We start from the raw sequence: 27,504 nt of genomic DNA, 5'->3' as shown, positions 1-27,504 counted from the left end.
GACCGGTTGCCTCCGATCAGCGTCGTCTCACGGTATGTGGTGAGCCTGCGCAGTGAACCTATCGCGACGACGAATTATACCTACCTACTTTGGTGAAATTCTCGACGTGCTCCGTCAACGTTGTTTCGCTTCATCTCGCGGTAACTGATACAACCACGTAGCCTGTGCGACGTGTCACCTATACAGCAGTGAACGAGGTTATCCCAACTTGCCCGTTGACGCTTTCCGGCAGTGGCTGTGGCAGCTGATCGACCCGATGCCGAATTCCACGCATTCTTTGTGCAATTGCAAATTTTTGTCACAGCTTAGACTTGGTCTATTGCCTCCGATGAGCGTTTGCATCTGGCGTGGCCACGTCATTCACTCATTGTGACAGTGTTTATCTGCGTACTTTGGGGTAATTCTTGACGTGGACTGCCGCCGTTGGTTGACGTGCTCTTACGGGACTTGGCGTGGAAGTGTAAACGTGTAATCCGCTCGTCGTGATGCCAATTGAAGTATCCGCGAGGACGCCACAAGTGCCTTGTCGATGCATGGAAACTGCAGTTGTGGCTTGTCGACACCCTGCTTCTGAATTCCACACATCTTTTGATCACAGGTTCGTGCTGCTTATATTTTTTTTTTTCATTTTTCCTTAGCGTCGTAGCCGCCGCTGCTCTACTCCGCCACGTTATTGTCTCCAGCACTATGCCTTCCAATGCAGAGCTTCCTAAGCGACTGGTTCTAGAAAACCTGTTTTTGTAATAAGCTTGGCACTTTGGTCACTGACCCTGTGTTTATGTGCAGTGGCAGACTACACGAGCTCGGCGTCGAATAATGCACGATTTTATCTCGTCGTTTTCGGCACCCGGGCAATGTCTTTTTTTTTTGGGGAGGGGGGGGGACAGGACGGAATCAAAGAGTCCTTCTAAAAGAACGTTGCTTCACTTCAGGTGTGTGCTCGCCTGAACGATGTCGAGATTAAGGCGCTGCCGCTATTCAAGGTTAACGTAGAACTTCAACGGTGGGAACCATCGCTGAGGCTATAGACTCTTCCTGATTCTCTCTCTGACGTGGACGCTGTTCATCACGTGTTAGCGCAGTCCAAACAGACATCTTCACTCGCTTTTGTCGCCGTGAAAGCACGAGTGATCTTATTTGGAAGGCCTACAAGAGCACGTCTATCGCGCAGGTCCAAGTTTTCTTTTCGGAAACCTCGGGTTTGCTGTTTGTTGCATACCACCAAACTCATTAGAATAAACGTTGGTTTTCAACACGTTAGCTCTTAACTCCAGAACACAGAATCACCGCTGCAGATAATTAAAATTAAGAGCAATCTGATAGCCTTTTTTTCTCGCCATAGAGAGTACATTCGCCCCAAAAACACAAACTTTATTTTGAGCATGAGGCAATCAGGATAGGGACTTAATTAGTGATTGGTTAACGGGACTAGATCTATCACAGAAACATCACTCCAGCGTTTAGAAAACGACACTCTGGTCTCACGCTACAAGAGGTCCCGAAACACTTTTTATCGATGTCGCGAAATGCATTTCAAATTAAGACGGGCTATTTCAGAAATACTTTGCCGAAAGAGTACTACAGTGCACTCACTAGAAGCGCAGTTATTGGCAGTTAAATATTGCTTTTCGTCCTCTTCGCGTTGCCTCCCTCATTCTACAATGCCCCGCACTGCGAAGGCTACGGCGGAGCTTGGCGTGCCCACTAAACTCCGCCGACCAAACGTCGCGGTGGTGTGCAGCTCAAATTTCATTTTTGGATGTTCACGTAGACGACACTACCCCTGATGGCTATCCGCAAACTTTACTCGTACGATTGATTTTTTTCACGGACTCTTATCGCTCTGCTGTGGCACAGTGTACTGGATAGCTATCAGCGGCTGTGTTTTCTCGCATCGAATGGCAAGTCGCAGATTTCCTTTCGCACCCATCTTTACTGCAATCGCACAATTGCCGAGGCTCTACTGAAACGTCGTCTGCACGATCACTCGTGTGAGTGCAGACGTCAGGACGCACACATTAGGTAATCGATTGACGCCACTCTGCGTGCTCGCGTTGAAAGGAGTCCTAACGTGGGGAGCTTCGACCATGGAGTGACGACACATGTCAAAGGTACGCATGAAGGTCCGCAAATCGGGAGCAGACGACCGTTTCTAGCCGTATGTTGGCCCTCGGACTGGCTCGCCACGCGTCTGTAGTCACGTCACTCACAGAGACCATTCAGAGCACGCGGTTGTCTTCGCCGAGCAGCAGCGAGCTCAGCGAGTGAGTGAGCTCGCCACACTACCTCGCCGTGGCCGTGGTATCGACGCTACGACGCAGACGCGGCTACGTGCAACTGTAGAACGTTTGCGATGTATATAGCAGGGATACAGTGCGCGTTCGCGCCAATGTGCTACAGTCTGGCCGTTCTACGTGGAGCGTACCGGCTTGGCCCTGCACCAGCTCGACCGACGGATAGTAGCCGCATGCAACTTGGGCATTTCTAAAGCGCTGTCGATAGCTCAGTAGCCAGCGATGTCTGCCAAGGTGTCAGGGCGTTTAGCGAGGAGCGCCATGGAGTGAGCGGGCGTTGGCAAGCGTACGTGTGGTCTGACCTTAGGTTTCGCGTCGTTCAAGGCTAGTTTGATTATTTAAAGCTCATCGAAGTTAGTAAGACTAGATGGCTTCCGATAGTGACAAGCCGTGTTGCCAAATTTCGCTCCTACGTGAGCGGCCGCGATCGAGTGCGAGCAGTTGGCACTCGGCTTCATTCGCAAGTGTGTAATTCTCACCGAAACTCGAAAGCGGATTTTCACTAACTTCAGCCCGTTCAGTAAACTGTTTCGATAAACATACGCAGTAGCGGAGGAAGAAGTGCCCTGATCGGAAGAGCTTTCTTGTTCGATGTGAGCTGTCGGCCAACAGCAGCCGTCTATGGGAATCTGCTAAATGTCAAAAAATATGGCCGCTTCAAAAAAAATGAGGACTAGGCTTCTGTTGAAGGAAGAGTGAGAAAAATGTGACTGCGCTCCACTCGTGAGCTTATTAAACGCAGCTTATCAAATATTCGTAGTTCGTGCTTTCTATCGTAATGAAGACCGGAGCTGGCAGTTCCCATAGTCGGATGGCTGGCCAGATTAAGGCACGTCGAGCTGGCAGCAGCAATGTGTATCTCACCAAGTCCAAGACTGACGCCCCAGTTTTTCCCTATAATTGATCTAGCAGCTCTCTCGGGTTGTTGCATATCTGTCACCTCATGTCTCCTTCTTCTGTCGAGTGCAGTTCTTGGGTTTTCGAAGAACACCGTTGTCTAACTCACTGCAACGTCCGTAGCGGTCTCCTCAACCAGATATGAATTATGCGCCGTATACTGAGCTTATCACGCATTTGATTTCCAATTCTTTATGTGATACAGTCATCAATTTTGCCGGGTGCTCTCCTGATGATTTATTAACGTGCGCTGGGGTTACACGAATGTACAAGAAGAGTGATAACCTATCACAAGTTAAGTGAGTTAAGCTATAACAAACTATCAGTATATGTTTGTTATCTCTTCAAGTAAAATACTTCGACATTTGTCTGTTAGGTATCTCAGTTCTTACTTAAACAACTTCAATATTATAGAACCATGCCCACTTGGTGTTCATTGAGGAAGCTCCAGTGATCATGCCTTGAAAAATAATCGTGTGCTTAGATTTTGGTGCAAATAACTCCAGGTGGACAAAATGAATCACAAGACCTCTCCCTCCTCCCCCTCTCCCCAGGGTGTGCGTCACAATCACATCATGGTTTCGGAACTGAAGACCTCGCAAATTAATTTTTTTTCTTGCGACCTTCGTACCAACGACAGTGTTGCTTTTTTTAGTGTGAGTTGAGTCAACCCCAAGAACAAATTCTAAAATTTCCCTAGAAAGTTGCGATTGTTGTGCGTAGCGACACTCTTGGGAACGAGGCACGCCATGAGCAAACTTTTGTTTTTATGGTTACGGAATCTTGTAATGACGCGAGGCGATCCAAGTTAATCTGAATGCCCCCCTACCCCCGCCAACCGCGGCGTGCGTTATAAGCGTATCGCGGTTTTGGCACGCAAAACCCCAGAATTCAATTTCTTTTGTTAATTTATTGGATCCGAAATGATCATTCAAATTTGCCTGCAGAAGCCCTCTGTTTACTCGGGCTGGAGGACATTAGGCCTCCTCTTGGCGTTTAGTGCTATAGGCGTTGGTCACAAAACTTCTTTTCACTTCAGTTTTTATTCTCGTAAAAACTACAATACATTGCAAAACGTACATATATATAAACGCAGATTCATACACATTCTTTTGTCATTAATAAAGGTTTCTCTCTCTCGCTATCTCTTCTAGCGCGAGAGCTCCCGTTAGTACATCACTCATAGGTAGATGACTGTCCCTGCACACCAATTCGTGCAGGTGTGCGGGAAATCGTCATCTGCACAAGGCGAAGGCTGCGCCGTGAGCGGTTTCGGGTGGACGGTGCGCGAACATGTTAGGTTAGGTTAGTATCCCGTCCCCGCGGTGTGCCAGTCCACCGACACCAGGACTTCAATGATCCTAGTCGCGCCAGAAATGACTATGCAGCCCTGGTAGTATACGCAACGTCTCAGTGTTCGTTGTTGTTGCAGTCGCTAACTGTCCTCGCCACTTCGTGACTGAGTTTTTCACGCTGCACAAGCGCGGCTGTTCGCATCTGCGCTAAAGACTGGCGTTGGCCGTCGCATTTTACACAGAGACAATTCCATTTGACCCGCGCGACGTCGTACAGATAGACAGTCTACAAAAATTACTACGTGTGAAAGAAGTCATTTTATTCAGAAAGGTGTATATACAAAATGCATTAACCACAATCACTAAGATAAATATAACCTTAAAGTATACAGCCAGAAACTATGTATAGACATAATGGCAGAAAATTTAATTCGGTATTCGAAAAGTAGGATAGCGAATTCTTTTGCAATGGATTAATGCAATATTTTGTCACACCCGAAGGAAATGAATTCCATGTTTGTACAGATAAAAAGAAATGTGTGGTTAACTTGGCCCAATTGGTTGATAATTGGTAATGAGATGCTACTTAACGTAGCAAAGCTAGTCGATGAAACGTGAGAACCTTGGGACGCGCAAACGAAATGGCAACTTTCCAATGAGAAATTCAGATAATAAAATCATGACGAAGCATTCGCAAACATTTTGCACAAATGAAGCTCAGGGCGTAAGACGATGAGCTTGACTCTTCGTGTGAATGCAAATAGAGATGTTTTTTTTCTTTTCTTCTGCATTATCTTTTTTACATCGTTAGTTTATCGCCATGCTTAACAACTCTGCTAGAACAAACTTTACCTCGTGCAGAACTATTTCCGCATTAAGATATTTGTAAAATGCTGAATTCTGTTCCCTAGACAACCGTATAATTGATTCCAAAAAAATTTGTTGAAGTCAAGTAGAAATTGGCAGTTATACTTACTGTTTGCAGCATAACATTGATTCGAGGTGTGAAGATTTTTAGTAAGTGCTGAAGAACTGTAGGAAAGAAAACTCAAGGAGACATTTTTACAAGTCCATAACTCTGCACCAAATACGCATACCGCACTGCTCCACACTTTATTTGATGGAACATCAAAAGCGGGCAAATTTGTTACATAGGTTTGCAGTTTACAAGATGTTGTTTCCATGCTTACGGCGGTTTTGAAAAATCACTACCGGCAAATTAGTGGTATATACTACAGAGCGTTGCACAATACAGTGATTTTATTCATTTTACATGTCTTAATGGGTTCAGTTGTCCGAACTCTGATATCTATTTATTGATGATTTAGAGCGCTAAATCTAATAGAGCAGATCTTTGATTTCTTAATTTATTTTGCAGTATTCAAAGTTTTTCGTATAAAGAATGATAGCCCAAATAACAATTTCACTCCAAGCAGTCAATATGCATGGCTCTTTTATATAAATGCAACGCACCTCATCAAAATATACGTTGTGTTCGCCAAGAAAAACGATATCTTCCTACCCATGTACAGTGAAGCCTCGTTATAACGAAGTCGGATATAACGAAATAATGGACCTGACGGTCGAAGCAAGTGAAATTATTTTGAAAATCATTATATAAAGCTTCCTAGCACAGTACGTGCAATAATGTATATAGCGAAGTAACTCAGGCTCTCTCTTCAACTTCGTTATATCGAGGTTTTACTGTATTTAGATTGAGGCACCTGAGGTAAAGCTTCATTTTAACGCATCTAAGGACGCACAATGTCGAGAAGGGTGAGGAAGCACACATTTGAAAGTGAAGGCGCATATCGTCCTTGCGATGTTTCATCGTGAGCGACACTGTTGGTAAGGACATTAAGGTGCAAACAGAGTGAATGTGAGAAAACTATGAGAGTGATCAGGGCAAACGCGTTCCGCTTGTGTCCGCAGTATCAGCTGCACGAAACGTCTGCGGCCAGGTACGCCTTGTGTTCGGCGTGCTTCTGAGCCGCGGCGGCTCTCAGCAGTCGCGATCGTCTCCTGTGGTGCTTGAACCACAGCGCTGTGCAGGTGGCTGCTAAGCCTAACGTGGCGGTCGCAACGATGCAAACGATGACGGCGATCGTAGTCATCATGGGAGGCACCCTGGTTGTGCTTTCCGCCCTCGAGGCGCGTTCTGCACAGAATGCAGAGTGAAAAATAATGAAGTGCCGCAGCAGGTATAATTGCAGAGAACTGTGATAAGAAAAACAGACAATATGAATGCTGATTGATGCTAGCACATAAACACTAGCTGGTTTGGATTCACATTACACACGTCATACCAAGCAGTATAGGTAGTCAGGATTCCCAGATGATCTTCCCTGTCGAACTCCACGGTATCACCCCTAAAAGATGATGTTTTATTGGGAATCGGCAAATGGAGAGTTAGAACTGGCGCTACCACTAGGATCGTTTTTTTTTTGTTTGTCACAGACCCAGGGAATCACGCCAAAAAAGATTTAGGCTTTTATGATTCTCTGTTATACTTTTCGAGCACATTCAATGGTCAGACGTCGTAGAGAATATGTTGTATCTATTATTTATCTATTTAACTATTCGTTTCCAGATGTTGTAGGAGCCTTGTACTGCAGAGCTGCGTTTAGTATTGGCTTTGTTTACCGTAAGACACTATCCCTGTCTCAGCGGAAGATGAAAAACTGGATGCATTTCTTAGGGTAGACCTCTTGCAGCGTTTTTTTTTAATTTTCTATGTTTTCTGTTTTTTTTTCTTTCTGTCTGCACGCCAAATCTGCAATCATACAGCATTACGTAGACGCCACATTTCGACTCAGCGTTCATTCAAGGCTGTAGTTCTAAAGATTCAAACGCACGCAGGAACTTCCTAACCTACGCACTGCCCATTAGTGAATGCTAACACAACAGAGGGTGTTATGTCTATCAAACGTTGTCTTACCCGAGGTAACTAAATGTGTGCATATATGGTATGTGTGTTATAATGGTTGACATTGTTTTTGTTTTTGAACTATCGTTGAATGCCTATAGCTGTCTTTTTATGTTAGTTAATGTTCGGCGCATTTAGTAATTAATTGTGTTACTTAAACTGTTATTATTGCTTTGTATTCTTCACTTCGTGCTGAAATTCCCACTGTGGCGTTACCACCACCACCAGAGGCGATGGTACTCCACCGTACTCCAGTGTAGTGTAGCAAAATATATTTCTTTTTTTACAGAGAAGCTGTCTATTGCTAGGATCTGGCGGATCGCGTCCAGGCGTAAATCACTAATTTTTCTTACGTGGGCCCATCCCGAAGATAGTTAAATGCCAGGCCGACCTGCGGCGGAGGTGCAGTTCGCCATTGAGGGGCCCGTATACACAGATTTCCTGGTCATCCTTCATAGCGTGGAAGGGCACTTAGTTTTTTGATCAAGATCCACTACCTGCCACCTTCCGTTCTTTTACCTCTCTCACGTTGTCACTTTTTTTTTGCAACAGTACTCTATAATTGAATTTTTATCTGTTCCCACAATATATTTTTGTTAGGTAAATGATTCATTGACCTCGCGCACCTTCCCGTTCTCTGACAGTCAGGGCAGGCGCCAGGGTCCTGACGTAAGTGGCGAACACGTTCGCTTCCGGTTCTAGCCGCGCCACCACCAGGTAGTCCGTGGCCGGTTTGAGGCCCGTCAGGAACTGCGGGTCACCACCGGCGCTGGTCGCTCTGCCAGACTGGGTCGCGACCCAGAAGTCCCGCACCGATCGGTTACCAGCCGTCGCATCGAACAGCTCGATGCGCAACCGGGCCTTCGCCGCTCCGTCGTCGTCGCTGCCTCCCCTGGCATGACCGCGTCGACGCGACGCACACGTTACTGAGAACGACGTATCCGTGTAGTTGCCCACCACGCATTCAAGGCTGGACGCTCGCTCACCTGCGACATGGGTAGATGCAATGGTAGATTGCTTATCAGAACGGCACGCAAAGATCTTTATCACTGTGGGTTGCGTTTTCTCTTGCGCTCGAAATGGTGCTGAGCTTAACTCATGACACCTCACTCGACACACTCACCTCCACAAGGAAGTACGAAGCTAGATATTACGTAAGTATTAAGCGGCTGTATAGTATTCTTTTATTTTTCAATATTCTGTTTTCGTTTTTCTGCAAATGCAGTCGCAGGCAGAAAAGCAACCAGAAAAGTAGAAAAGTGGTCCTGTGGGCATAGGCAAGCTATCTCGAACTTTGCACAAAGAGCGCGGTGTCACTAAAGTGAAACATCGCGGCTTTCGCGTTATTTTTGTGTATTGGCGCGAGCTCCACCACTGGAAAAGGTAGCGCCACCGTCGGCGTGACGTGGCATGAGGGACCAAGTGGACACAGCGGCCGCGTCGGTTGCTTCGGAAGCGCCGAAGTGAGCTGAAAACGAAAGTTTAAAGTCCCGCCTGCGCTGCGGTTCTGATTAAGTGGTGAGGCTTTCGCGCCTTCGGTGTCGGCTTGACAACATTTGAAATCAGTACAATAGGTAGTAGCTGCCTTTGGAGACGTGCAGCATGGTAGGCTACTGCTCCCTGCCGCAGTGCCGGACGTTCGCAACGGAGCCCGGTGTCAGCCTTATTCACACGTAGCCGCAGGACAATGAGCTGCGTGAAGCTTGGCCCGCGAAACTTAGAACCGCAGACAGCCATCGGCTGCAACTCGGTTACGCAGCAAGCATAGACGCAAAGAACATTTCTGCTACGGCGCCGGGACTGTGGTGTTAGGTGAGTAGAAGAAAACTCGCGCTGAGACGCTCGCCCGCGCTCGCTGCCCGGTTAATGCCGCGACGGTTTGGTCTATGAACTTGTTGATGCTATATATATATATATATATATATATATATATATATATATATATATATATATATATATATATATATTTGCTGCAAGGTCAGTGGAATGGGAAGGGAGTGGTAAGAAGCATGTTAAAGAAAGGCACGGCATGTGGTCATGTTTGTGTTATGAATTAACGCACTGTATTAGGAAAGAGAAGCAGCGGGAAATCGCCCGCAGAGAATACCGATAAACATATAGTGCGACACAACTTGAGAAATAATATGGAAACGTCCAAGAATTTAGAAGAAAAAGACAAGATTGAATCATCGCGACGGCACTTCACAGTCGCCGTAGGCATTGAAGTCTCTATAACGAAATTTAACAGCTCTGATAGCGTCCAGGCAACAGCGGTTGCTTGTGTACTGTCAAATGCTCATATTCTGCGACGTAAAGCTTACGGCACGGTGTGACAACGTGCTCGCAGCGACAGCGAAACATTGTGCGCGCACATGCATGCAGACGCGCAGTCGGTCGTCGCGAAGCCGTGCGATCGCTGCATTGAGGCTTCATTCTGTTATGCGCCATTTGGTTGTGCAGACAACCCGTTATGAGAACGTATTTCACATAGCTTGCCGTCCTCGACTGCCTACCTTTAACGCAAGAAGCCAGTTCAGGAGACTCCGTCGCCGCGACCGCGCGCAGTGGCTTTCACTGTGAGTATACGGTAGAGAGATAGAATCTGTAAACGATTCTGTGCTTTCTGTTTGCCCGACAGTAAGAAAGTAATTTCGACAGTAATTTCGACAGTAAGAAAGTTCGCCAGTTTTGAGAGTACTTACATAAATGTCCAGGAGCGCTGCCGCGTGGTGTTTTTATTGAGCGCCTTAAGCCGACCCTACGAGGCGCACGCCGCGTGATCCCTCATACTACGCAAGGGAGCCGCTTCCGATAGATGACGACTCCGTAAGTCCTCGCCCCCAATTTCTGCAAATAAAACAGCACGTAGAATCTGCTGCGTGGTTTTCGTCCCCTACGACGGCATAGCGACCTTTCGTCATTGCTAAAAAAACCACCCACTGCTGAGCCGATGTTTTCAAACGCCATCACATCCCGTAAGGTATTGGTGTGCCGACTCCATCGGTGCGACATTGTTACTGGTCTGCCTTTGTACTACAAACTCCCGACGTTACCAAGCCACCCCTCATAGCCAGAAAGCTCGGGCTCCGATTGTCATACCTGTTGACCTAGCTTAATGTTTGTTTTTAGTGTCCCCTTTACCACAGCATGGCGGATGTCATCATCATCAGCATCATCCTACCCTATGTCCACTGCACCACGCGTGGTACACTGCCAACGGTCTTCGTGGATACACATGCCTTCCTTTGCCGACCCCACCGGCACTCGTCCTTTGCTTGGCGCACATTCTAGCGCACTATTAAACAACTGGTTAGCTCTTTGTGCATTAAATGACTCGCCGAACCTGGAGCCAACGTTTCGACAAGTGGACTTGTCAAGTGGACGATGTCGTCTTGAACAAGACAAGTCGACTTGTCGAAACGTTGGTTCCTGCTTTCGCCTTGTTCTCGTTGGGCTCACTGTCTTGAATTTCCATCTGCGGCCTTCACCCTGTTTGCCGAACCTGACTTTAAATTTAATATCAACTACTCCTGTTTCCAATCCACACCGGTTTTCACGCTACCCTCATCATTGCACGATGCCATCGCTCGGAGCGTGAGCTTTAGCTTCTGAAGCTTTCTGAATTCTTTCTTTATTCTGAATGAATCTAACGGTGGGAACTGCAGGCCATCACTTGGTTGTGCCTTCCATAATGAGCGCCATCTCCATATTTAGAAAATTTACGTTTTATGAGGCTCCTTCTGAGCACTTTATCTATATATGTGTGCGATGTTTTGCTTTGTCGGTAACAGAAATTTTAAAGATGCCCGTGACATGTAGCACAATTATGCTTCTTCAGCTAGAATAATCTCAGGGGGCAGACATAATTTGCAAGAAAAATAATATTTGACTAATGAACAAATCTTGGCTAATTAACGTTTAAGCTTATTGCTTTACTCCGTATATTGTAATTTATGAATTGCTGCTTCTGAGCTTTAAGGACATATGCACTTCTAACGAATCCTGGGGATGACACTATTTGCGAGGTATGCATTCCCGAAGTTAGGGGCGAAATACATCGGTGTTCCAGTAACTTTTAAGCTTCAATGCATAAAAAGGTGTTTTGGTAAAAGAGTAACTCGAACACTTGTGCATTCTTACGGTAAGTTTGGCACCGGTCAAATCAAACCTGGTGCTAGTTTCGAAATCCGGTCCAAGTGGATGTGCCTTGCGAAATCACTGGTTTCAATCTATGTATCGCAATATCTGCGTTCTTAGTATTTTTTACTGGCGCGAGCACCGAGCGACACATTTGTTTCTTGCGCAGGACTTCCGGTTCACCTCCTCAGACGACCGGGAAGAAAATTCAAAATAAATCAGAAAAAAATAGAAAAAGAATAGTACAGTACAAAATTCATGAGTTTCGTTATAGACATGATATCAGAGCTTAAGTTAGTTACTGAAGTGTGTGGAATAATTAGAATTAATTAAATATCACTGAGACAATGGGTGACGAAATTAAAACTAAGAAAAATACAAGAAACAAAACATCACAAAATTCATGGCTTTCATAGAGATATGGTATCAGAGCATAAGTTTTGTTACGAGTTACTGAAGGGTCTGCAATGGTAAGAATTATTTAGAAATCACTTATTACCGCACACCAAAGCAAGGAGTCGTAGACTTTAGACACTTTAGAGACCCGCTACGTGAGCACGACTTTGGCGAAATTCTTGGAAACCCGGATGTAGAAAGCGGAAGTAATGACCTCTCTAATGACGTCACACACAAGGTGGTATGACATTTAACCGACTAATTACTACAAAACAGTTACCACCGGCGCGTGCGTTGCGTTCGCCTAAACAGAAGCTAAAGAACACCAACGCCGAGGTGCGAGCGCCCCTAAGAGACACGTAAGTCAAATATTAGGGTAGCCTACCTACACTGTAAACACAAATGAGCCCATATGGGCGTTTTAACAGTTGATATGCCATTTTTTCCCCCTAGCCTAAAATGAGTACTCCCACGAGAAGAAGTAAAATAAGCTAGAACCATTATTATACCCCCGACCCCATTTGAATAGGCATTGCGGTTGTAAAATGGGGGTTTTCAAGGAATAACGGTAGCGTACGGGAAAGTGGGAGTGTTGAAATACACCCATATCTGAGACGAGCCAAATAGAGAAAAGAATAACTCAGCCGTGACAAACAAGGAAGTGAGCCGCAGCGACAATTTCAGTAGGATTATTTCTGCAGTCAGATTCGAAATATCCCGCGCGATGTGTGTCGGCGCTGTTTTTCTGTTCGGAGTAGCCGCGCCTTGGCGCTGCACAGGACGCCGAAAGTCGGAACGGTCGGAACTACGCGCGGAGGAGCACAAGCCTTCGGAGCGCGCGCGCGTGCGTTGAAAGCCGCAAAGGAGCAGCCATTGTCAGCGACGGCGCATTCTTCTACCGTGGTTGTTGTTTCTCACAGCTTTGAACTCCCAAGACTCCACGGTAAGTGACTTTGAACGATTATTACACGTTATATGAGTGTGCATGTGTTCAAAGTGAGGAGACGCGCTGATATGACTTATTGAAGGTCTCAGTACAACATGTCGCGACAGGTGGCCGTCCAGAACCATTTTGCACGATCACTGTGTTTCTTCGAGCTTTGTCGTAATCGAGGCGACTTGAGTGCTTAGAGTCAAGCGAGTGTACCTTAAAAAGGGTATTTTACATGATGACAAACTTTGCCGCGTCTTTGTGTGGATGTGAGCATTCGACATGTTCCCCGAAGCGCAAGCCACTACCATAATAGTTACGTGCAGTGCGAGGTGAGCTGAGCTTCGCCGCCTAACCGCGGCCTGAAAAATGTGGCGGCTCGTTAAGGGTTTACTGCGGTGCGCGTGTGTGAGTGTTTGTACAGCGATCATTTGAGCGAGAACCGGCGGCGCTTCTTCGTGCGCGGTATCTGCTAGCTGGCGCGTACGTGGCGCCAATCCCCTAGCTCGTGCGATTGTGTGCAGTAGGTCGCTCACTAAACGCGCATTGTGCAGATTTGCCAGTACGCTCCGTGCTATCGTCTGTGTCTCTTGGCGCCCACATCGCTGATTGTGCAGGCAGTGCGCGACTGCGACGCGTAGCATGTAGAGCCTGCGCCCGTCGACTTTGATCTGCGGGCGTGAAATGTCGGCTGCGCGTTTGTGGTATTAAAAGCGTGTGGTGAGCTTCCAACGGCACTGCGGGTCAACGCCGCGTGAGCTGCCGGTCAGAGTATAAGAACCTCTTTATTGTTAGCGTACTGCTTGGCGGCAACAGGTGTCCTGCTTGGGTTCAGATTACTGGATACGCCGTCACTTGAACGGCGACGGCCGGAGCAGGTGAGTATCAGTGGCGCCGGCACCTCGGCGGCCAGAAAACGATGCCTGTGCCGTGACGAGATATATCAACTTACGCGATAGAATTGCCGGCGATGGCTCATACGGGCGCGTCGCTCCATGGCTGTGTTCTTTGCTGAGGCCGCCACTACGCCTGCCGTGCACCATACTACGATAGATCTATATAGTCGATGCTTGTGCAATGTTGTTTTTCAACAGCTGGCGCTGTGCACTGGATACCTGGACTTGTTTAATGTTTACTTACTTTGCTGCTGTGCCATTGCGTATTGGGTACAGATATTCAGTTTTGAATTTTAGGTGCCAAATCAGGATCATATCAGATCATATCATATCAACTCAGGATCATATCACACATCACAGCGTCATCCTATATTGCACGAGTATTATTAACAAAATTTCTGCTGCTGGTGAAAAATTAAGGCAGACCGATCAACCTGTATCTGTGAGAAAAATGTGCTTGAAGTCCACCATTATCTATTATAAAGAGGTACTACCTTGGTGTTTAATGTCAGTAACACTCATAAGTTATGCATCCTTTTGTGTGAAGTAATTTGTCTTAGAAGCCATTCATTGTAAGGGATCAGTAAACATCTCATAGCTTAAGTAGTGAATAAGTGCATGATTTGGGCAAAGCTTTTAGTTTGTAAAGAGCAAAGCCATTAAGATATAAAATTTTGGCAAGCTTAGTTTAACAATAAGCTGACCAATATACAAAACCTAATGTAGCAGCAGTTGTTCTCCAAGATAAACTTGCCACCAGATTTTTTGTGTTCTGTGTTATCATTGTAGTGTCAAATATTTCTCTTTTATTTCAGGACTGCGGCTGCGGCCGTTTCATTGCCAGCTGTGAGGATGAAGCAGCTTCATAGCCGGAGATCAGACGCCTCTCATCAGTTTCCCTTTTCAGCAATAGAGGCCTTGGTATGCTCTTACCTAGAGTTTACATTTTTTACCCTGTATGTTTTAAGTGCAATGGCTAGTTTAGTGGCATCACTTAGAGTGATTGGTGTGACACCTGTTCCATGGGACGTATGCAGGTTATGCCATGTAACTTTAGCAAACTTAAAAAAAATATGCAAATGCCACCTAGCTGCAGAGAACCTAGGTAATGTTGTTTCCTGTCTCTTGGAAATACTTGGATTTGCTGCATTTTGCCTAATTACCTAATTAGCCTTGATCAATTAATAAACTTATCAAATATTATAATTAGATAAAGAGTTTCAATTATAAAATTGTAGAGCAACGTGAAAATTTCCCAGTACAGCTTTCTGTGGCTCAATATGTGCTACAAAATGTTTTAGGAGCATGAAAGAAGCCTGAGAATCTCGCAAAGTGCCTTGAGTGTGTGTGACAGCGCCTGTATTGTGTTCTTCCTTCAGTCCTCGTCTTTTGCGCTGTACAATCATGTCGACCTCAAGTGGCCAGTCCTGTGGCAGTTTTGCATATATTTGAGTGCTTGCCCTGTATAGGCATGTGTGTTCGAGTAAGAAAAAAAATACTGAAGGAGCCCAAAGTGATGTATTTCAGGACAAGTGTATGATGTAAATTACTATGTAACAATAAAATAAGAAACTGAAACAAGACTTCACAGTAGAGGTATGCAGGTGTGTGCATCAGCATAATGACGAAAACTTTGTGCAAGTTTAGAAAAATAATAATTAGATTGGTTTCTGTCATTCTTCTCTATGACATAATTATTGCAAAAATATGCTCTCTACTATTGCACGACTAAAGATACAGTTCAAATACATCATTTGCTAGCACCTTCACATTCATAGCAACATAGAGAGGAATGGTTAAAAATTTGCTTTGCTTCTCTGACCTTCATTTTAGGTCCTTCTCATGTTTGCTGAGCTTCTTAAAGTATCTTAGACACCTTCCAGGGTTTACAGGCAACTTGAGTACATTATGCCAGATTGTGGAGAAGCCGCAGAGGTCGCAGCATCTATAGTGGTGTCCGGTAAATGCAAGTTTCTTGCATGATGCATTATGCTCAGTACCAATTAGATTAAGTTATCATTTTAGCAAAAATCATTGTTTTACAGACATATATCAATGTGTGTCCAAAGAACTGCACTGTTTATAAGAGTTGCTCATTCTCTAAGTGTACTGTCGGTGTTGTAAAATGCATGTTTGTTGGACGGCATAGTGTTTGGCCTTCAGCTGAAGGTAGTAGTGGCCCATTTGCATGCGCATAAAGCTGCAGTAAGCCAAATGTGAAAAGATAAGGGCTAATACTAGCAAAATTTACACGTAAGCAAACTGTTTGATGTGATCCCTAGGAAAGTATGCAAAAATATAATGTGCTTATATGATAAACAGTACCTATGTTTTAGGCGCATGGCTTTCTAGTGCCAGATTCCATAACAGTTCATTATTTAACACTTTAAAACTATTTGCCCTGTTTATGTCTAACTGCTCTAAATTCGAAAATTTTTATTCATTGCACTGTGAAAGTTTTGGCCGTGACTTAAGTCACTGCCAGAATTAAATTTATAGTTGTGGCCGTCCTATGTGTGATAACAAAAAACCATTTTGGAACCAGGTGGCTGTTATGCAGTATGCTAAGTGTGTGTATTAGAACAGTCACTTATATTTTCATTGTAACCATGTATCAAGTATGTATGTACACATCTCGAAGCCATAGACTGTGTAATCTTAATTGAAGGTGTTATTGTGTGGAGTAGGTTTTTTTGTAAGCATTGTCTAGAATTTGCGCTACATTAAGGTGTAGTGAAGCTAAGCAAAAAATATTTTTAAGACAAAATGGCTGAAGTACACCCTTAAGTCTTAAGCGCATTTAGACGACTTTACAGCATGTAGTAAAACAAGAATGGGAACTGAGGTGCTTAATTTTTGTTCATTATTACCATATGGCACCAGCATGCGATGAAGACAAAAGAGGGAGAGAAGTGAAGTGCACCAAAGGGCAACCCGCTCCTTATGGGAGCTGCATTCACATCTGCATGATGCATGCAATCTTTGAGTTATAGCAGCAGCTATCCACCTGTTCACTTTGTTGCACATTTGCATTGTTTATGCACTAAGTCTGGCCCTGGAAGTGTTAGGCAGTGCCACTCATGCATTGGTGCTGCATGCAACACATGCTTCTAACCACAGATGTCATGTATTATGTGAACCTAAGTTCTTTTGAATTCATGTAACCCACAAAAGTTCCATTTGAAAGGACGTGCCATACTTGCCACCATTGCCATGAGTAGCACTGGCTGACAGTCACAGGGCAAGATGTTAACCTTGCTCAGCTATTATGGAAAACTATTTTACATACAAATGTGGTAATTAGTATACATGCCAAAAGCCTCACAGAATAAAATTTTTTACCTGCATCTTACAATGATTGTTATTTTGCTTTAACTCAGGATGCCTTTCCACCTGCGTTGCATCCTGTGGCTGACCACTCCAACGATCTTAGCAGAATCGTTACACAGGTGTGTTTTTATTTTATTCTCAGTAGTGATATTTTGTAGTTTACGTTCGATGTAAATGCACAGATCGAATGAAAAACAGCTTAAAAGATGAGCTCACAGGCACTATATCCAAACGTTTGTTAGGAAGGAAAATCTTTGTTACAAGTTGTCATTATAGCAACACAAGAGAGTGTGCTCGTCAAACCACCAGTTCCTAGCAAGCAACAGCATTATACCATGGAAGAAGGCAAAACATCAGGCGAAAACCTGTACTAAACTAGGGACTGCATTAAGACGTTTTGGAGGCTTAAACTATTTATTGGGTTACTCTGTCTAATTGCTTGAACTGAACTGACATGTCCTGCAAAACAGTTTGTATTCACATTTGATACAATCTGCAGCAAAATGTAAACAAAGGGCTGCAATACTCTAAGGGCCTACTATTGAAGTAGCAACCAGTCTTCCCAGTGTACTGCAGCCTCAGGAAAATGATATGTGGTACACTGAACCACATGCACACACAACAAATTTTAATCCATAAGCATCTGTACACTGTGCTTGTGCAGGACTGGGCAACTGGCTGTTTGTTCGTGACTGAAACAACTACGTACTTCAAGACTGTATTGGGTAGCCACCATCTTTTTCAGTCAGTGTAACAGTCCATAAACATGGATTTCCATGAACATTTTGTCTGCCACGCTTTTCTTTGTTGTTTTTTTGCACTCCTGCTTTGATGGCTGCGAGACACTTCAGGCTGGCTGAAGAGACAGTGGTAGCCTAGTAGCTGGCCTCGCAAAGTTATCTTGATTTTTAAGAGCCAACTTGCTTTGGACAATGTTGAATAACACATCAAAAGGCACGGGAATATTGACAAGGTTAGAATGACTTTGAAAGAAGTTTATGAGAGTTCATTTTTAACTCTGATCTGTCTGCTGAGACCAAATCATGTCAGCTTTTAATGAAGCAATGTTCAGGTTGGAAAACTGCAAGGCTGTGTGGATACTCAATATACTCAAACACCATCGTTGCTTCATATAGCTGAAGTTGCTCCATGACATCAAGGCAGAAGCAAATGACATGGCAAAGGAAAGGTTGGCGGAATAAGGACTCTTGGTGGCAATTATCTAGGTTCAAAGGCTATCGCACTGAGTAAGAAAATGTGTTCCCGATACAGCGTCAACATAGTGTTAATGCTGAACAAACTGGCACCATCTGCTTAGTCCTACACAAGCATGTGCACAGAAAGGGATGCCTGTTGGCCTTGAGGGCCACCACTGCAGGGATCAGCTGCTATCGCTGTGACATAGAATGTGACATCAGATAATTATAGTTCACACCTTTGCTGCAGCTCGCTGGCTGGGTAATTGAAGCCTTGATTGTAAGGTTGAAAAGTTGCAATCACAAGGTGGCAATTTAGTTGCCAACTCTTACAGCATGGTTCACTACTCAGTGCTGCAGTGCTGGACATATTCAACCAAGCCTGGTGCGAATTCTCATGACTACCCATGTTCAAGCTTCTGCTGGATACTTAGTTGATAAAGTCACTGAAAATGAAATTTGGTCATCGAAAGAGTCATGAAAACGATGCACACGAGGCTTGTAGCGTGCTCACTTGGTATGGCATCAGTCAAAACACCCTGTGTAGAGATGCTGGCAGAAGTGCAGCAGAAGTGTGGATTGAGGAGACAAAAATATAACCTGTTCAAGTTCCACATATAACAGACCGATAATAAATCGTCGTTCAGCAAAAACTCTGGCAAAAAGGGCAAGCCGCACTCCCCATGACGAATTCTATGAAAACAGTACTGTTATTGCAGCAAAATTGCCTATAACTCTTTTGTGAAAGATCATGCCAACTGAATAACCAATACAAAAGCATCAAGTTGCTCCAATAAAAGCCTTTGTTACGCTACACACCAGACTGGGATGTAAGGTCTAGGTTTGTTTTGTAGCCAAGATGCCCACAAGCAATGCTTAAAACATGCAAACACTTGGAATTAACTGTGATTAAACTGCTGATTAAACTGATTAACACTTCACAGCTGGTACCACAATGTTGTTTTCTATGCCACAGAAAGATTCCAGCACGTGGGGGCCACAATTCTCCTAGAGGCCAATACAGACACAGGGTGCCAGCAAGCATGGACTAAAGATTTTTCCATATGCATTGATGTAGTCTACCAGATTTGGTTTTCTTGGGGGCACAGTCATATTTGGGGTAACAATTTTCTGCCTGAATATTCATCGCAGGGAGCACTGCAGCCAGCTAAAGCGAGTTTCTTGTTCACACCTTGCCACACGTGTAGACTTGGCCCATTTTTCTAGGCACATTTGTTGGATTCAAGAAAGAACACAGAGTAACTTAAGAACTTTATTCCTTCTAGATTTAAGGCGTGGGCCAGGTGTTAACCAGTGTTTAAAAAATTTTACCAAACCGGGAAAGATTCTTTCTTGAAAGTCTTCTCATATCAGCTTGATACAGTCCCTGGCTTAGTATGGGTGCATGTGCAGTGGCTTCTTTTTTGGTCTGTTTAAAAGGTCGTTCTCCTTTTGAGTGTTTCAGTTGCAAGGAAATCACAAATATATTTTCATTTCAGCAACCCTTGTGACATTACAGAATTTCTTTACATATTGCAACCAAGCTTATTTTTTAAACAAATGCCTTTCTTTCAGCATCAAAAAACATCTTAGATGAAACAAGGCAAAAATGGCTGCTTATGCATTTGTACGATATTCCATCTGAGAGGGGTGAAAAGTAATAAAATGTTCTACTTTCATAATTTTTCTACCATGTGTACAAAATTTCTTAATAGGAATGAAGCAAATTCACTTTTTGCACTAGCCTATTACAGAAACAAAAATGACGAACAGCTTTTAAGGGGGCCCTCAGAGGAGCCTAGTCCGTGCGTTTCTTCTTTTCTAGCGCAGCCGTCGCTGCACATGGCTGTGAGTACAGCTGAGCACATCTGCAGCCTGCGCACCCTGTTCTATAGGTGAACTGCTGCGTGTGGAAAGGGTGGACGTGTTGATATGGCGTGGTATTATTTGCACAGTCTTCCCACGTGTTTAGTACTGGGGGTTGCATAATCTGTAGTTTCGGAGATGCATTGAAGTGAGACAGACAAAGCGTTCGCCTCCACTGCCAGCACTTTTCATGATGGTGTCGTCCCACTGCGCGTGGCAGTATCAAAGAGGACAGAGTGGATGCAAAAGCAAGGCTAGGTTTGCTTCATACTACCTATGCGAAGGTATCGTTGACACACCGTGAAACCATATCTTTGGTCGCAGACTCTCAAATTCAAAATTTTTTTTTCTCATTCAGATTTGATTTTTCTGACTGCGGCCCTTTTCGTGGGAAAACAATCCATTTGCAAATGTACTTATTTGACAAAAAGGTGGAATCACAGTACAACAAACCAAATTGCTGATTTTAGTGGATTCGTTATGTTGGGGTTCCTTTGTACATGCCTCCAGAAAAAGCCGACCATCGTCTGCTCACACTCCGCCGTGCCCGCCCGTGTAGGAATAAACTTAATTTTGGTTGGCCACAATGCTTATCGGTGTAGTAGCTGTCATGTGTCCACCCATACATATTTTGTCGGCGACCCGAAAACCTCAAAGGACAACTGTATTTTGCTTATGTGCATTCACTAATCAAATAAGTATGTGTTTGCTATGATCCCCATAATATTGAGTTAGCTGGTATGCTTGAAAATGTTCAAAATATGGCAGTTAGATTGGTAATAGGAAGTCATACTAAAAGGCTTTGTATTACTGATAGTAAGAGTAAGCTGCAGTGGCAGGATTTAAAAGACTAGGAAATCTCTTCAGCTAAAGTTATTTCACAGCATATACTGTTCCAAACATGTAGAGATAGAGAAATTCATATCATGCTATCATCATACCTCACAAGAGAGAGATTAGACTAAACAGGTTTATTAATTTCCTTTTACTTATAGGTGATGCCTCACATTTGTTTTTTCCTTAGACCAAAGTGACTGCAAGGTTTTTCCGCCTGCAAATGTTTGCATAGTTCTCAAAGATAATTCCCTCCCTGCTTTGTCTGCTTGATTTGAATGTAAGTTACATTGCACAGAATGTATACCCCCCTGCAATGCCAGGACAGGCGAAGCAGGTACTAAATGAATAACCACAAAAGGATTTTGGAGCGAGCAAAAATGGCATGTGCAATAAAGATATGCGTAGATGTCCCGTTGGTGTTGCTGTCAAACAAGAAATTGTGATATCGAGAGACTGAGCAAAATAACGAAATGTGTGCTTGGCAAACTATAGCTGTCATTTGCACCTTGATTGTGACTTAGCTTCCAAAAGAAGTTTTCTTTGTTTTGTCTTGTTCTTTTTCTGTTAAAATGTACTTTTTTCTTTGTTTACTTTTGTTTGGGTTTTTGTAGCTATATCATGTGCACATGTGACCAATAATGCCGTCTGGAAGTAAGTGGTGGCTGGCATTTCTCACTGCCTGTCGTTTGTTCAATGTGTGTACTAAAGTCAATAGAGCACCAACCAGTATAAACCAGTGTATTGAATTTGTTTTCTTGTTTTAGTATGAATGATCTGACTGGTTATGTGCCCAAATAAACAATTAGATTATGAAAACAAAGTTCATCAGAACATGTCATTCGTTTTACTTATAGTTACCCTATTTCAACTGCAGAACAAGTCATTTTGCGATTCTTAGTTCTGAACAGGTAAGAGCAGTGCTAAGGACACAAAGTGAGTCAACATAGATAAATGGCATGGTGCACTGTGCACTGACTGATAATTGATATGTTTTTGCAACAGACAAGCAAATAAATATCCAGTAACGCCTTGTCAAAGGCACGAAAGCACATAAAGAGGCAGGGGGTGGTCAATGCAAATGTGCCATGGTTGTAGGTTTGTTAACAAGCATGCCACTTTCCTGTAACTTCAAAAAACAGGTGCTGTACTGACGCATTCGTCCTTTTTTTGCTGTTGTTATTTTGTGGGATTTGGTTAGTTTCTGGGTTAATGGTTACTGCTTTCGCTAACATGTTGCACTTGTGAAATTCGGGCCGTCATCTGCACTCTTTACAGTGTATGTACCCTAATGGTCACATTATAGTGGTGCTTAATCGTGAAGGCTCATTCAAATATAGACGTGTCTGCTCTACATATGCTTTTCTTCATGCCAAAGGAATAAGATATACTATGTTTGTGTCAGAAGGAAAGAAACTGAGACTGGTGTCTATTATTGCACATAAATCTACGCTTAGTTGCGTTAATATTTTCGCATAATTTCAACAACTTATTTGGGGCATTTCTGTAACATTCACTCTGGCTTATCCACTTAGGTGTAAGGAATAAAGGCAAAAAAGCAAAGCATTGCAGTGGATCTAACTTAATGCTCTTGATTCTTGTTACCTTCTTGGCAGCTTTCTTTTTGGAAAAGCATATGTACAAAAGCATGTTTGGACCAAATAGGCTGCTGTTTGCGAGGCTTTGCAAGCACCACTATAACGTGACAAAAGCAGTGTGTGGCCATTGGTTGTGCAAATTCTGGTGTAATGACACCACAAAAAGTAAACGAAGAAAGATATGTACGCAAATGACACAAGCATCGGATCTCACTTCAAGCTTTAAAATAAGGAAGCAGGCAATATTTAATAAAAGGTGGAGACATGATGTGATAATACCTGTTAAAAGAAATTCTTTATGCAGTGCAACTAATGGATCAGTGATACATTTGTCCTTCTTTTTAAATGTTGCAAGCCACAATTACCTTTCATGTTGTCAGGTCGTAATACCTGGCTACAACGCAAGTTTTGTGGAACACAGGACTGCAGTCCCATTCTTTGCAGTATCTAACATCGTGTGAGGGAGGGTTGTTTCACACAGATGACTCATACTCCCTCAATCTCCCTCATTTCGCATTAATAGAGCATCCCATCTGTCCGATGTAGGCACGGCTTTATGATGGCAGCAGACTACACAACGCTTGCGGCCTAGCTCACTAGATGCATATTGTGCTTCAAGCCACAGCCAACCTTTTCCTTTTTTTGGCTTCTGCCTTTTGTTACAGCACAAAACTCTCCTAGCAAGGGCCTGAGAAAACAATGATTTGTGCAACTAAATTAGGCATGAATATGGAATATAATGAATGAGATGATGAAGTAAAAAAGTGGTTGCAGTTGTTTCGTATGCATTTGTAATTTTCATGGGTAATTGTGTAGCTGGTTCCTACGTACAAATTTTTTTTTCTGTATGAGACGTGGAGAGATTTGCTCTGATGAGAAAAAAAGACTGAAGCCAGGAAAACAAATCAATTTGTTTGTTGCATGCAGCACAATTTGCAGGCGGTGCACTGTGCAACGGAGGTTATGTACAGTCTGCCATTCCCATCCAGTCATGCTTGCATTGCATAGACACACATTGTAATAATTTGAGATTGAGGCTAATAAAGTTTGTGTGCAACAACTCTCATCCGCACATTGTGATGCACTGCAAAATAGATTGGTTCGTTCCTGTGTTCTTCAAAACTCGTAGCCAGAAATTATGAGCAGACGTACATAAGATAATTAAGCTTTGGAAGATTAGCACAAATAGGACAAATGCATCAGTCATTCTCAGTTACATTGCACGAAGAATTTGTTTTTGAAATAATGACGTCACTTCATGTCACTACGTGTTGTATGTGATGTCTGTTTTGTTATTAAAGCCAGAGTTGAGGATAGGCGCTTGTGCCCTGCATGTCTTTGTCTTCGTTTGCTTCTGTGGTGTCATTACACCAGAATAAATCCATGGCAGGAGCTGCCAGTCCATGCATTTATACTACATTGGGCTCAGTACGGCTGGCGGCCTCAATGTGACGAGTTCGAAGTAGCAGTAAGTACTTCAGAAGGGCAGAATTTTGTGTCAGTTGGGGGTGCATATTACAGTATGGTGAAGCAATAGATGGAACAGTGTGAGGCGAGACAGGCAGGAAAGTGCTACAGACAACTGAAAGTTTACTGGAAAGTTTCACTGCAGCAGGACAATGCGTGCATTATCCTGGTGCAGCGAAATTTGCCAATTTTCATAGTTGTCAGTAACACTAGCCCATCTTCATTACACTTCACCGTACCCTAATAGCAGTAACAACAGCAATAAACTGACCCGAGCAATAATCAAAGCCCACAGAATTGACAAATTGTAAGAGAAATGTTTCAGTGCAACACGTTTTGCTAACTGACAAGTAAATCTGCAAAGCAATGATCAGATGTATTTTTCATGCACATACATTATTACATACATACAACTGCTTCCTGCGTTGGTTTTTTTATGGCTTTTAGGAAGCATTTTAAGGCACGTAACTGTTTGTCTGTTCTAAAATTAAATCTGTTGTCTGCCAGTACTATGTGTCATTACTGTATAAGCCCTTACTTTGCCAGTGTCCTTCGCACTGTTCGCAACTAAATATGAATAACCAGATAACCATTTTTTAATTTTCAGATTATGAAGAGAATACTCCTAATATGTATTTCATGAGAAAAATTTTCTCAATTTTAGGAAGAAGTCCGGCTGGCCCCAAGCCTGGTGTGAAATGAAGTGGCACTCCACATCAATTCATGTTTACTTGTCGTCATAGCCAGTCTGTTAGCTTAATTTTTGGTTCTTCCTATTGAATTCCCCAAAAAAGGTACCAACTCTCATTCATTGAAAAGAAATTTTTGCACTTGGGGACGCAGCCATGCACAAAGCCTTTGAGCTCATTAATATCTTTATTTTTGAAAGAAAGTGCAACACCTGCGTGGAGCAATAGATTGAATAAGGCGAGGGTAAATGAAAACAATGGCGACATTAGTCATCAACAGTTGTCCAACAAAGGAAGTCTCACGCTGGAGCCAACATCTTTGCAAGGGAACCAAATGGCTCCAGCCCGAGACATTCGTTGTTCAACCTGGCAAGTCTCCTTGTCGAAGTATTTCCTCTAGCCTGAGACCTATATCCGTTCCACCACCCTCGACCAACAATACACCTATACATTTGGCAACCCATGGCAAGGTAACAAATTCACATTCAAAGAGAAGGTAGTGTGCACCTTGGAAAGTAGCATGAACAGTAATTTATTTAGTTAATGAAATGCAGGTTTGCTATCCAATTACTTTATTTTGATCCCCATTTTATAATTGGACAGCATGGATCCTCAGGGAGAATAATAATTCGAAGCTCACACAATTTTGCTCCTTTATGTCCGTTAAATCCGTCCTGGTTGCTATACTATCAGCCCTGTCTGAAATTGCATTGCAGTGTTTTGAGTATGCATCCCACTTAAAGAATAGTTACACTTCTACCTCAGAATGTCTGCTACTGCGTTGCAGCCTCAATTTTATGTCTAGGTGGTGACTGTGATGCCATGTGCTTTTTAAATAAGACCAATATACTATTTGAAGTGCAATTAAATGCAATCCCAAATGACCTCAGTTCGGGGGATGACACAATTGGAGGCTAATGTGATAAGGAGGATTTGATTTCTGAAAGCAAGGCACTTAAACGTGAGAAAGCATGACTAATTTCGTCTAAAGATGCTGCTATTAGATATGATCAGGGAAGGTACTTGTTCGTGGCTGCATTTGCAACATGTTACATTGCTGGCTTTATATATTGCACTGGGTACAGTGAAATGTTGCTGCTTGCACAATATTCAACTAAACATTGTAGCCATGCCAAAGTGTCCATGCAGAACACAACTCATCCACTATTATGGTCTACAGTGGAATCTCGATAAACAAAAATCGCTTAAGCGAAACTGCCGCTTAAACAGGACACCATCCTGGTAGTTGGTTGGCTCTCTGGAATGTCTCTCAGAAATAGAACACCTGGTAAATGGAACCAATTTCCCTGGCCCCTTGAGGCTCCATTTAAAGAGCGCCCACTGTAAAAATATAGGGGGGATCCTGTTTGGAAGTTTCGCAAATCTAGTCTCAAACAAAACCGCATTTCAGTGGGAGCGAAATGCAAAAGCACCCGTGTACTTAGGCTTAGGTGCATGTTAAAGAACCTCAGGTTGTCCAAATTAATCTGGGGTTACTTGCTACGGCATGTCTCATGATCAGAAGGTGGGTTCTGGTTCGTAAAATACGATAATTTTTAATAGCTTGCTCTGAAATACATCCCAATAACTACACTAAATTATGTAGCTTGTTTGTGTGATGAGTCCCAATTTCTTAATTTAGTACTTTGACATATATCATATTTGTGTGCTAGTCCATGCAAAATGCCGCTGATCGGCCTCATTATACAAGCGACTGTTAATTTGGAATGGCTTATTCAAGCAACTTAAACTTACAACACAAACACCTAAGACGGACCACAAAAGGAAGATACGACACACACTGGCGCTAACTTCTTTATTTCTTCGTTGTCGATGCAATATAAACCCTAGGCCACACAACCGCGCAGGCACTCAGATTACATTACAGAGATCTGCCAAATTATCACGTACGCAAACGTAGGAAGTCAAATTCAGATGGGTGCAGGGACAAAGATATCTCACTGATGCAGTTATCGCCTTGCCTTTTTATGTGGTAGGCCTCTAAGGCAAGCCACGCATGCTCATTCTTGCTTTTGCCAAGAATTGACGTCCCATCAAGTTGTGCCTCCCAATTGTGCAAGAGTTTATATGCGCACCAAGGTGCGCTCCTCTATCTACATTTCTGTTTACTTTTGCGCATGTTCCTCGAGTCGTTCATTGACGCAATGCCCTATCTAGCCAAGCTATGTCTTACCACATGAGAGTGGAATGGTATAAACCACGCCGACAGCGCGCGACACGTATAAAGCAGCATGCCGAATTTGGCATCCTCCTCTGCTCTCTCTGCAGATGTGGAAGCATAGCTCTAAAAGCTTGTTCGGCGCAGAAAATGCCAAAGGAACACTCTGCCTGCAAGCAACTGTCTTGAGTTGATAGATGACCTTATGTGTTTAAGGGACCACGCAGGGAACATGCGCAAAGAGTAAACAAAAATGTAGATGGAGGAGTGCACCTTGTTGCGCATATAAACCCTTGCAACAGTTGTGAGACACGACTTGATGGCACGTCGATTCTTGGCAAAAGCAAGAATGAGCATGTGCGGCTTGCCTTAGAAGCCTACCACATAAAAAGTCAAGGTGATAATTGCATCAATGACATATCTTTGTCCCTGCACCCATCTGAATTTGACTTGCTACGTTTGCATATGTGATAATTTGGTAGATCTCTGTAATGTAATCTGGGCGCCTGTGCAGTTGTGTGGCCTAGGGTTTATATATGCATAGACGATGAAGAAATAAAGAAGCCAGTTAGC

The 27,504-nt window shown here is 43.6% G+C and overlaps 1 protein-coding gene across 1 annotated transcript in view; it reads right to left on the bottom strand.

Annotated features, from left to right (window-relative positions):
• Window positions 1-6,420: 6,420 nt before the first annotated feature.
• The window catches only part of LOC142558531 (uncharacterized), a 158,389-nt gene continuing 137,305 nt past the window's right edge, over window positions 6,421-27,504 (bottom strand). The window contains exons 8-9 of the mRNA XM_075670664.1: window positions 8,039-8,398; window positions 6,421-6,644 (exon numbers count right to left, since the gene is read on the bottom strand). Of these exons, the coding sequence (XP_075526779.1) occupies window positions 6,421-6,644; window positions 8,039-8,398 (584 nt within the window). The remainder of the gene's footprint in view (window positions 6,645-8,038; window positions 8,399-27,504) is intronic.

Source organism: Dermacentor variabilis, chromosome 9 (assembly GCF_050947875.1).
Source record: "Dermacentor variabilis isolate Ectoservices chromosome 9, ASM5094787v1, whole genome shotgun sequence".
In the NCBI taxonomy this organism is placed as follows: Eukaryota; Metazoa; Arthropoda; class Arachnida; order Ixodida; family Ixodidae; genus Dermacentor; species Dermacentor variabilis.
The sequence above is the reverse complement of the archived record's forward strand: the minus strand, read 5'-3'. Positions and strand labels throughout refer to the sequence as shown.